The sequence below is a fragment of the Megalops cyprinoides genome, chromosome 23 (assembly GCF_013368585.1).
Source record: "Megalops cyprinoides isolate fMegCyp1 chromosome 23, fMegCyp1.pri, whole genome shotgun sequence".
In the NCBI taxonomy this organism is placed as follows: Eukaryota; Metazoa; Chordata; class Actinopteri; order Elopiformes; family Megalopidae; genus Megalops; species Megalops cyprinoides.
The window spans coordinates 15,522,062-15,534,657 of NC_050605.1; the positions used below are offsets into that span (position 1 = coordinate 15,522,062).

Genomic DNA, 12,596 nt, shown 5'->3' on the forward strand with positions numbered 1-12,596 from the left:
TTCTTCAACAACGCCTTATGTCAATCCCGCCCAAAACAATACCGTCCCTCTTGGCTCCACTCAAACCATCACCTACACCAGTACTGTATCCTTTGACTCTACCCACAAATTCACCATTCCTCTCTGACCCCACCCACAGCTCGCTGTCTGTTCATGACCTAATGACATGCTGACTCACAGGCAGTCTTTGCATGTCCTGTAATTACCTGCCTGCAGGTGACAGTTACTACATGACTAACAAACCGGCCCTTTCTTCTAATGGGTGTAGTGTATGCGTTTTACTCCGCAGTGGAATTTCAAGGAATTAGGTCAAACCGAGCTGTCTCCACAAGAAAGCCACACACAGCGCTGCTCAGCCATTTCTTTTTCGCAGGAAAAATCACATTGTAAATCATGTATTGTACTTTCGTTAGTTGCAATTGCATCTGGGTACGGCACAAATCATGAAGGAATTCGACTCAGGGTTGACTGCTTCACCAAAAGAATTTCAGACTGTGTAGGATATTTTGGGAAAACCCAAGGACCTTTTAAGAAATGTTTAGAGTCTGAGCAAAAAAGGCAAAACAACATTCTCTTGACTTGCACTGTCGCTGCTGAGACACAGAAGTGTTTTTGTCAGCCGCAGGAAAACGCTTCCCACAACAATGTCCTTGTCTTCTCTGGCTAATCAAATCAATCTGGGAATGTGGTCACATGACAACAGCCTGTCACCTGGCTGTCCTGGTACTTTGGCCCTTAACTAATACACAAGCATAAGCGCTAATGGTACTGGCTCATCCGCTCTATCACCATGAAGTGTGTGTGCATTTCTGTACGGCAGGCCTTTTTTGCGTGTAACGCTCTTCCTGATGCTGTAGGACAGCTGCGTGAGTCTGAGGAGAGTTTTCCTGTGTGTGTGTGATATTGTTCCTGATTCTGTCGGGTATCTGTGAGTCAGCGAGTGTTTCTGTGGACTTGCTTCCTTCACGGGAAGCTTAGGCACGTTATCTCCAGTGTCTGCTTCCTTAACAATCAGGCGGCTTAACACAATAAAAGGACCACAAGTCGTTATCATCAATATCAGTGCAAGCGTGCGCACACACACAGACACACACACACACACACACACACACACACATATATATGTCCCTCACCTTGCTCACAGTTCTTTCCTCCAAACTTCACTGGGCAGTCACAGGAGTATGTGTTCCACTTGTTGATACAGGTTCCTCCATTCTGACACAGATCCTTGGTGCAGAAGTTGCTCTTCGCAGTGCAGCCTACCCAGGAATTAGAAGCATGGGAAGAACACAAAAAGCAGCACATTGTTTTAAGTCATCGTCAAAGACAAGCAACAGTGTTCACACTAACTCCCAATGCGTGGTGTTGAGGCTGAGAAAATGAGAATTCAAACAGAAGTCACATCAGCTACGTCCCACCGAGGAATGGCAACACAGCATGCAGCATGGGAAATTCTGGGAATATGAGGGCCACCAGCAATGCTGGCAGTGTGGAGCAGATGACTTCAACTGCGGACTGAGCCAGGGAGGTGCAGGGACGAACCTGCGGTGGTCCCATTGTTGGCGATGAAGCTGGCCATGTCTATGGGCTTGCCGTCGATGGTCAGGTTCCGCATGCAGCCCACAAAGTCACGGTTCTGGACTGGGAAATCCTCCGGGAGATTGGGAACACCGCCTAGGAGAAGCGGCCCGGTGAGGTCCAGGGACCTGTAGGGTCAGAACCATTAGCTGGGCTGATGATGCCTGCACAAATAGCACTTTCAGAGGATCTGAAAGCACAGGGCCTTGAAAAGCCCTGAGGTCAAACAGGTGCACTTTTTATTAAGTTTACATTTACACTGTATGCATTTAGCAGACACTCCTATCCAGAGCGACTTCCAGCACAATATATAAGTGTATCCATTCAAGTTAAATGAGTAACAGTGTCAGACCAGGCTAACAACACTCCCACCGTTCAAGCCCTACCACAAGTTAACTTGTGCAATCTGACAACGCAGCAGAAGCCAAGTATACTACAATACATCAGTCACTATCTGAAGGAAGCTGGGCTTTAAGAGGCATTCTTACTAATTCTCTGGTCACCGTCACCCGCACATGAAAATTTCAGGACTTTTTAGGATGGGGGCACCCACAAGACTGGCTGACTTGCAGAGGTAAGTCACAGTGAGCTGGTATCAGCCTCCTAACGCTCACATAATGAACACAGACTTAAATGCGCAGGAAAAGCAAGCCGCTTACGCCCTTCTAAATTCTCACATCAAACACTCCGGTTTAAAAGACTAAGGGGGTGATGTGGCAACGACGCATAATGCTCGTTATGAAAAAATGAGCCGTCGGCATACAATAATCTGTGTAATCGCACAGTCATATGATGATTTAATATCATAATCAACTTTGACCTAAAGGGGAACTCGATGAAAGCGCTGCAGTTTCAGAGACTGGACACGTACGTATGAGTTTTAATCTACTTAGACATTTTGCTGCTGTATGTGAATTTTGATTTTTGACATTCATTCTCCTTGTAAATGCTGGCTCAGGCTGCTGGCAGCACTGTTGTTTTTGCTGATTGCAAAAACAGGGCGGGTTCAGGCAGGGAGACAGGTTTGCACCGTACCTGCGACTCTCTTGTCACAACAGCCAAAAAGACAGGTGTCGACACATGACCCGAACGACACGGAGATCTACCAAACAGGCCACCGCCTACTGAAGGTGAGACACTCACTCTGTAGGCCTTCAGCTTCACTTGTGTCATTTTTTTTGTCAAGTTTTTTTTTTGTAATCAAATGCGTTTGTGCATGTTGACCCAACTGACGACATAATCGCTCCACATAATTTTCTCTGCTTCTGGTTTCAGACACAGAAACAATTAGCAGAGAAGAGTAAACTGAAAAGATAAGATTTGAGCATAATGCCATTTTAAGCTCAGTGAAGCCTGTCTGACAATAAACAGTGTATGGATCCGGAGAGATTACCGCCAGAGAATGGCAGCGCGAATGGAAAAGAGTGTAATCTCTTCTAAATTATCAGTAATTTAAAAGTGCCCTCCAGTGAAAGAGCTTACCTCCACTGCTCTCTCAACAACCTGCCAGTATTGCCCAAGAAAGTGCCCCTGAGGCCAGAGACACAGAGGTGAGAGGGAGGGGCAGAGCCCAAAAAAACAAGCCCAGGGGGGGTGCAGAGGAGAGGAGCGGGCCGAATGGACTTACTTCTTCTGCCCGGTTTGGGTGCCCTGGGCAGCACAGGAGTAGTTCCCAATCTGGCTGCCGAAGCGCACCGCCATAGCGATGTCGCAGTCGTCCACAGCAACCACTGCTACCTTCTCCCCCGAGGGACCGTGGGGGACACCCAGGCGTCCGATGTTGGGCTGGAAGAGAACGAAAGGAAAGGTTACATGACCATGCCAGGAAGTAACCGGGTCACAAACAACACGAATTACGAATCCAGGGCTGGTTACACACTGCAGGAGAAGGCATTGCAGTTGGTGATATTGTGTATAATTGTACGTCAAGGTTACTTAATATTATTTCCTGAAAATGATGGCTGTTAAATTAATGCTGTCATTTACCAAACACATCTAAATTTAACAATCTAAGATGATGTACATTTTAAATTCTCTTTAAATGTAAAATGCATATGAGGGGTAATATATATTTTAATCCTAAACTCTTGTTTATATGCATTAAGCTGTGACATTCTGGTCAGGTTATATTTTTAGGCATTAATTTTATCTGATTTATATAATTAGTATAGACCATTTCACTTGGTCTCTGCAAGAGAGAAATAACTTCATACTACATGCACAAAAGGTGCAACCTTACAGTGAATCCACGTTCATTTTCTCAATGTGTAGTTTACAAAAGCCAGCATGTTAAGATAAAAAGATTGTGTATCTTTCCCATGAGGGCAATAAAGAGGTCCCCTATGTTCACAAAATGAAGCTCTGTATCGTGGCAGATCAAAGTTCAACAGAGAATTGCTTGTTCAGGGCAGATGCGGGGGCTTCCTATTTCTGAGTGCTCAGGAATACCAAAGCAGCCATGTGGGTGCAGAGAAGTGATGAATGCTTAACTTTGTGGGCCGGCTGTTTTTAAGCATTTATCACATAACTGGATTAGAGTGACGAGACGAGGGCGGGGCGGCGAACAAACTGCAGAGAGACGCAGGACTCCATGACTCCATTCCGTGTCAAAGCTCACCAGTTTCCACCACACGGCGACAACAATCCGCGTTATCTCCACGCACGCCCTTGTCCCTGCCCCTGTTCCACCTATTAGAAACACTCCGTTTTCCACACTGCACCCTCTAAACAACAATCACGTTTCTGACCTTTTTTTTTTTTTTTTAAACAGGCACAGAAGTCGGTCAGCCCCTGGCATGCCTTTGATCTCCTTCCTTAGGGAGCGTGACTCCACGGAGAGGACGACAGGCTGACGACACCACGGGTGAGACCGCGACAGCCGGAAAATGCAGGACCCCTTTAAACTGCTTCTTTGAATAGCTTGAGCATCTCTGAGGTTGTCCAACAACACCGTTACAGTGGGTGGTTGCTACTGATTTATGGACTGAGTAAAAGCAGACCCTCCAGATATGTTCTGGCTGCTGTGGTTGGATGTGGATGAGGGTCTGAATTATCTATATGTCTGTCTATTCATTACTGAACAATAGCTGGCTATGACAGCCCGTTCGGCTCAAGGGGAGACCATTATACAACTGTGAGCTCTTTAAAAATCACTACCTGTGACAAAAAAGAGGTAATCTTTGTTACACAGCTGAACTGTTCCAGGGGACAATACTGGATACATCCTAAAGCAGACTAAAAAAAGCTGTGTTCTCTCCATCATCTCCTCCATCATCTCCATTGATGTGACCTCTTTAAAGGCTACTGAAGCCAAAGACCTGCATGCTTTCAGAGGGCGTGGTGGAGATCTTGTTTATTTCAGAGATCCAAGGGTTAAATAGAAGGCACTGTGGTGGGTTCACCTCTCCTCTCTGTCCTGTTCACTCTCAGCCGTGATCCCTGACTCACTGCAATTCCGCCTGTGTTCAAGCCTTTCAGAGAGAATCAACTCGGCTTGGAATCTCATTAAAGCCCTGGACCTCTGCCAGCAAACATATGAAGGAGAGGAGAAAAAAAGCTACGAAACAAGCCAGGGTTGGCACAAGGCCTCTCCAGCAGCCCCACCCTGCTGCTGGGCACTGTTCACAGTGCCTCTCCTCACGGTCTGTGACACCAGCTGCCCTCATGTCCCTAGAGAGGGCCGTTAGCATTGTCTGCAGGAGCCTGGTCTATAAAAACACATTCACTGGTACTGCCACAAACCTCCAAAGGAAAGTTCCATTGTAACAGAGAGTCAACCACACTCACCACATGGCTTTGAGCTAGCAAACCAGGCTAACCATCAAAAGTACTCTGCATTACCATAGGACACTGTAGTAAAGCGCACTACATGAGTATAGTTTCTCGGGAAATGATTGTCCACCATCAAAGAATACTAAAGCCACTCTGACACTACCAATTTCAGCAAATTACCAATATTTAAATGGTGGCATAGGTCACTGACATCCCAGTCAACTGATGCTGGGAGAATTCCACCAGATTGCTGGTTGGTCCCCTTTTACATAAATGAGGCAGAAGGCATGTGTTTGCAATAACTGAAAGTGATACAATGTGTTGTTTATGAGCATCTTGATGTGCAGTTACAATCTTATTGCCATAATTGTATCACAATTTAATATGAAAGACCACACTAGAACTCTGTTAGAGCAGGAATTATACGTATTTAAAATAAATTAGCTCTGAGGTACTGGAGGAGAGCATGTAGAACTTCCAGAAAAATCTGTGGCTTCTTGAACACATGGGCTGCTTCCACATACACAATTCAGCAACAAAAAAGCGAAAGTATTGGCATTCTTGATGCCTGTGCTGTGGCTGGGGCAGCTGAGGGAAACGGTTTATGTCTATGTACGAGATGATTTATTCTCAGTGTCCAAGTCCTGTTGACTTATGGGGAAGAAAAATTACAATTCAGGCTTATGAGATGGGAATTTTACAATGGCTGCAATTATGCTGTAAATCAGGTTTCCCTGAATATTGCTTTACCGCATACGTTAAAATTTCTTGGAGCATTTCAAAGGCTGAACTGAAGCAAGACCTTGAAAGAAATGTAGTGGAGAAATAAGGGTTTTAACTTAGGTTATTTAAATATATTTCCTGAAATGTTTACACCCTGGCCCTCTTAAATGTACAGTAGGACAGGGACTCACCCACATGATACCCATGGCCAAGTTTTTTGTACACCCATTACTTCAGCATAGCAACGCTAATACGTAGCTACTGTTTTTAAGACTCCATACAGATTGAATTCAGCTTAATGCAGGTAACAAACTACATCACTGAAAGAGAAAGCAGAGAAAGCAAACTTCATCAGACGAGAACGCTAAGAATACTGGAAATAATTCACCACCATGGAATACTGGAAAACCAAATCAAATTACTAGTCAGTTTACTCAGTGTCAGGGTACACAGTAGCCGTGGATATTCCCGCTCTCTCTCTCAGCACCACTTACTGTGAAACCCGATTCAGTGAACCAAGGTCTGGGCAAAACCAGACTCACATCTGTCTCTGCTTTGATTTAAAAGGAAAAAACGTAGCAGGACCCAGTCACTGTATTTCTGAATGGTGTAATCTGTCTAATCTGACAATGTTAAAAAAAAAAGAAAAAACACAAAGTTAGTGCCAAAACTGAAGAAAATTGCCTCCTTTTTACAGCTCCAACAGCACAAAACCATGAGAAAAGAGAGATAAGAAAGGCATTCACTCAGAAAATAATAAAAAAACAAGATTACTTTTATGCTTGTCTGTATCCATTTATAATACTCAGGCTCAGTACAAAGGAATGCAAAGCTGCACTGTACACTTAAGATTTATTTGTTATATTGCATTTTTTCTACATGAAATACCTGAACTATTGAACTATGTTGGTACTTCATCACAGGGCACTCGGCTGAGGTGTTAGGTACCTTTCTGTGCATATTTGTATGCTAGGTCTGGTATGCTAGAAAGCAGTTCATACACATCTAAAGTATATGTTTGATTATTGAGTTTGATTCTCAACTTTTAATACTATTATTTTTTGTTACAAGACCACCTCATCCAGAATAATTTAAACAGATCAGCTTGCACAGTATTTTTCAGTGCTGGTATTATTCATTTATAAATCTAGATATCTACCAAAACAACATAGGTTAATAACTTGCTCATGAGTATAACTGTTGTGTAGCACCTTGAATTCGATCCAGCAAGTTTCCTGTAACAAGTCAAGTTGTAATAATGATGCCACATTGCTGCCCCTAACCCAAAATGACCATCAGAAATGGCAGGAGGTATGACCCCAGACCAGCACTGGTCACTGTCACACTGAGAGAAGATGGTGAATTTTTCTTTTTCACACTTCCCTGTGAGTCATCCCTCATAAAATCCTCATGCCACAATCAAGATGAGAACACACACGCATTGTTCCTGAAAACTACACATAGACTGGCTTTTGCTTGCTTGTTCAGTACAGTTGAGTCTATGACAAGCATCATGCTACACCTTGTGATTAGAGTTAGACAGGGAGTTAGGGACAGGGATTAATTTTCCATGTTTTTTTTCTGAATTGGTCTGGGTATTCTGGTTTTTGATTCCCTCTGGAAAATGCACTCTGCTATATGTACGGCCCTTTGTGACAATTTCAATTGTAAAAATGCCACAACAAATAAAATTTGATTGATTGATTGACAGACTGCAGTGACTGTCCTGGGCTTCCTAATGTCTCAGTGGTATGAATAAGGCAATGCGGTTTCCTTCTGGTGTTACCTATTTGAGATTCCACATGAAACATGCAGCGTATTGTAAAAGAAACAGAACTGAAACCGGAAGACTAGAACATTCACTATTCAAAAATGATGGAAAGCAACCTTCATTATTTTAAAAACCAATAAAAGTTGGCTGTAAATGTACAATGCTTGCACACAAACACAAGTTTGTGACAGACATCCATTTAAGCTAAAATCTAAATAATCTCTGGCACACTACTTGGCCTTCCCTGCCATCAACACTGTCAACAGGGCATGGGCTTTGGACGACATACGATTTAAACGTATTTATTTTCCTTGAATTGTGAAGGAGCTGACTCTCTACCTTTTTGTCTGCTGAGCATGCTCTTCCTGCAGAGTGGAATCAGGAAAGGACACTTTGGGCCTGTCATCCCTGGCGGGTACTATCATTAGTTGTAACTTAGATTGGTAATTAGCACCCAAGAATCACCTCTCCTGGCCTGTCAGGGGATTGTTGAGTCTTCGTCTCATTAATATTTGATTAATTACTGTAGAAGAAACAATGATGGATAGTTCAATTCTGCTGCGTGATATAAAAAAGCACAGGCAGCAAAGTGCTGTGGTTTTCTATGCAATCACACTGCCCCTGCACATAAAGACAGCGCTGTCACAGGTAGCAGTTTACCTGGATTTATGCGTCTCCACGGAGGGGTTAAGCCACACAATCGATGTGACGTGATCAATTGTGAGGCGCAAGGGTTCTCTCCGCTCACTTTCAAAGGCATTGCTTTTGGCAGAGGTCCCTGCTTTTCAGGCGGTTAAAGAAACAGGTATTCGATGCCAAACGACTGCTCGAGGCCCCGAGGTGAAGGCTTTGTTTAGGCAGGTAGTCTTTCTGTATTTATTCGAAAACAGAAGCTCACGTCCCTGGCCTCTCCACAGCGGCGAGTGGAACGCTGTTTACGAGCTGCCGCGGACAATGCACTGCAACTACGTAGGCAGAGGGGGGAAAAATTAAACCTAGCCATAACAGGGAGATTACCTGAGCAGGCTGACACAAGAACAAGTTTACACACACATGCACACACAGGGGGACTCAGGCCCATGTGTCAGTGGTTTCTACCCACACTATCCAGGTTCATCCGAGGTAATTGGGGATCTTTTGTCCTGCCTGGCTGCACGGAGGCTGCAGTGATCTCCCCGCTGCTGTTAGGATAATACATCACTCTAACGCCCGCCACACCTGTAAACAGGAGGAGGCACCACACATATCCCCCTCCACCGGAGGAAGAATAGGAGAGCTTTAAAATTCCAGATGCCTGATCATGAATTGACTGGAAAAAAATTGACTGTCACATAATATCCGCCTGGATATAAATCCTACAGTGATATATTGCGTAGCTGGAAAAAAACACAGGTAAAGTAAAAGTGCATATAAAACACCGCCTCAACCTCCCTAACCCCCCCCCCCCTTTCCCACAGACACACCAACAATACTGTAGCCATACTGTGTTATCCACCTCAGAGGGCAACTTTTCAGCTTTTGTGTCAATCTCGATACAAGTTTTACACATGGACTGAGACAAAAGTCATTCTGCAAGTCTGTTTTCGTGATCCAGGCTTTATATCTGCAAGCTAATGTATGTGAGCAAGTGGGCATGAACTAAATTTACTTCCACAGTGATGGTAGTACCTCACAACTGGTACCACACACAAAGGATCAGCCCAGCAGCTGTGAGATGTCATTTCTGAGCGATCCCAACGCTCTGATTCATACCTCCCTGCCAGCCTGCATGCTGCCCGGTGAGGCGGCTCAAGGCACAGGTGCTCAGCACAGAGCCGGGTGGACTTCCCAGCAGATGCTGGCTGTGTTTTCATTCAGGCCCTGACAGCCCGCTGCAGATGAGACGGGGCAGATGTTGGCCCAGATGTGGTGCATGGAGGCCCCACCCCCCCACCCCACCGCATGCCCCTGAGCAGCGCTGTGTGAAACCCTGTCCCGCCACACCTGCCCCCCTCCCTGCTCCTTCCCTCAGGAATAGGGGCACAAGGCCGTAGTATTGCCTGCTTCTGTTCCTCCAGCTGTCTGGCCACAAGTGTTCCACACAACCGCAGCCGGCTCCCACGGTATTCCTCCAGGACCAGCTGTTGTCAATCACCACACTAAAGTAGTGGCGAGGCCCTCGTGAACCTCAAGCACACATCTGACACTAGGCGCTACACTACAACACGATGGCTTTTTTTTTTTTATACTTTCATATAACCGAAAGGCTTTCTCCCCTTCACAGTGTTGAAAGTGTAAAATTAGTTTCCTGACTTCCGACTATGAGATAATCCTTGTCTTTTGTTTGGTCTCCCTCTCTCCCTGGCTTTTTTTCCCCCCTTCCTCCTAGGTTGATAATTCCCTGTTCATCTCTGTGTTTGCCTCCTGGAATGGTAGGCCTGCTGGAGCCATGGCAACACACTTGATCCCCACAGTTCTACACAAAGAGGAGAAGGTCAGAGAACATGAGCTGCTGGCAGCAGAGCCAGGAATGGGAGCGTTCAGGTACCGGGACTGGTTGTTTTCCGGGGCCCGGAATGCCAACTTTTCAGGGGTTAGGAATGGTAGTGTCCAGGAGCTGGCAGTGTTCAGAGCCTAGGAACGATAATGTTCGTTTACTGTGTTCCCATCACTCTGCCACAGGCTGGAAATCACTCAAGCTTATGGGTAAGACCTGTGACACAACTAAGCGTGCATGTTTTCATCTAACGCACAAGTTAGTACAGGAGAACATCAGTATTACAGCCTAAAACCATGTCGTTTACCTTGCAGCGAGTTCAGGTTACAAGCGGCAGAGATGATTTGACACTTAACGTACAGATTAAGTAGACAACGGAAGCCCTTGCTTCCTGGTGCCTGCAGGTGAGCCCAACTGACAAACAAAATATATTCTTACGCTCATTTAACCTGTCTATCTTCAGCCTCGTCTTTCTTCTTTCTTATTAACAATTGTATCAAGGTCCATAGGTGATCATATCATGCACTAGTGCAAAAACACCTTAAAGACATATGCATATTGTAACAGAAATAACTGTATCTTTTCCATGAATATCCTGAGTTTGACAGAGCGGGAGGAACAGGTTTGCAGGCTCTAACAACAGCAGCATGCGCACGCCACAGGAGAGAGAGAGTGCAGAGATTCTCAGAGAGATTATTTTCATAATAACGGAAGCGGTGCGTGCAGCTGTGATTTTATTTGGGTTTTCGCGTCCCCTCTGCAGGTCCTTCTCTCTCCCTCCTACTCCCCCCCCCCCACCCCAGGCAGGGTAACCTTCACACAAACCCCGTGAACATGGGCATCCCATTCCCAGCATGCTCTGCTCCCTGTAGTGGAAGGATTAGCTCAGGTCATGTGATCTGCACCTTCTTCCTGTTGTGGGCTGGGTAGGGTGTCCAACACTATTACCTCATATTGGCTCTGTCATTGTACACCTTAAGGAGTGAATTACTGACAGATGACAGTGCGGCTCCAAAGAAAGACATAGCCTCAGGAAATACACAGAGGTTAGTGTTATTCTGTCACCCATACACAAGAGGAACATTTCAGAACTATACATTACAGAGCTCATATTTCCTAACCCTCTGCTGCAAATTCAAGTGATAAATGGTACGCTATTTTTCAGGGGTCTCTGGTGAGACATGCATTTGTGTCTCATGCTGTTCTTTTATTGTACAAAACACACGGCATGGTAGTGCTGGTATGCGAGTGAAGAGGTCCCTTTATCTCCTGCTGTCCACTTCATCTGTGCTCCTACATCACTGCCCTTGTCAGCAGCTCAACAAGTCGACCACGCAGGGGAGAAGTTCACCAGTAAACCGCACTGGAAATTTAACTGAATCCTCTCAAAGTGAAGCGAAGTCACTGCTGAATGTGAGCGTTTCCTAAATCCGGCAGAGAAGCTTTTTAACTTGAAAAGCAGGCCACGTGAGAACGTGGGATTGCTTGATGTAAAAACTGACAGGCATCAGAACCGACCTGGAGGTCTGTGCCCTTGGTAAGCAAGATTGCGAGGGAAAGATGGGGAAAAGAGAAAGGAAAGGCAAGTGAGACGGGGAGAGAGGGATAGAGGAAATGGAGGAGTCAGGGAGAAAATAAGTGAGGGAGAGAGGGAGAGAGAGCAAAAAGAACCAGGTGTTCACAGCAGGGGACATAAATCTCCTTTCTACTCTGCCAACCTCATTGGTCAAGGCAACAAGTCTTACTTGATACTCACATTTAGTCATGCAACACAAACTGTGTGGAATCTCATATGGAGATACAGGAAGGTGAGTAGAAAAAGGAGTGTTTTTTTTTCTTGGGGAAGAGGGAAGGGAAGGGATGCATTCAACCCTGAGATATATATATAACAAAGTAATTCCCTTCACATGTGAAAACTCTGTGCTTGTCCCTCACACAGTCATCTGTATGCCCCTATACCTGTTTACCTGACTGCCAAATACCAGCCAAACCCACACAGACTTGGACCACCCTGTTACCCTATTTCTATGTGCCTCACACCTTACATAAAAATGTGTATTGTACATGATGAATGTACATATTGAAACTCCTTTGCACATAAAGCACATAAATAAGCAAATAAACCCGCAGTTTCTACTACCTTGATGTGAGCTTTCTTCTGCAAATATTCTTAAACCAAAAAAAAAAAAAACATAAATGTTGCAAAAGAAAGTAACACTGTACCAATAGATTGCCACAGCCTTTCAAACACACAATTCAGTCACAGTCAGATTCATT

The 12,596-nt window shown here is 45.0% G+C and overlaps 1 protein-coding gene across 1 annotated transcript in view; it reads right to left on the reverse strand.

Annotated features, from left to right (window-relative positions):
• The window catches only part of LOC118770240 (cadherin EGF LAG seven-pass G-type receptor 1-like), an 84,022-nt gene that overhangs the window by 21,956 nt on the left and 49,470 nt on the right, over window positions 1–12,596 (reverse strand). Inside the window, exons 6-8 of the mRNA XM_036517792.1 lie at window positions 3,206–3,363; window positions 1,543–1,706; window positions 1,134–1,259 (exon numbers count right to left, since the gene is read on the reverse strand). Coding sequence (XP_036373685.1) covers window positions 1,134–1,259; window positions 1,543–1,706; window positions 3,206–3,363 — 448 coding nt within the window. The remainder of the gene's footprint in view (window positions 1–1,133; window positions 1,260–1,542; window positions 1,707–3,205; window positions 3,364–12,596) is intronic.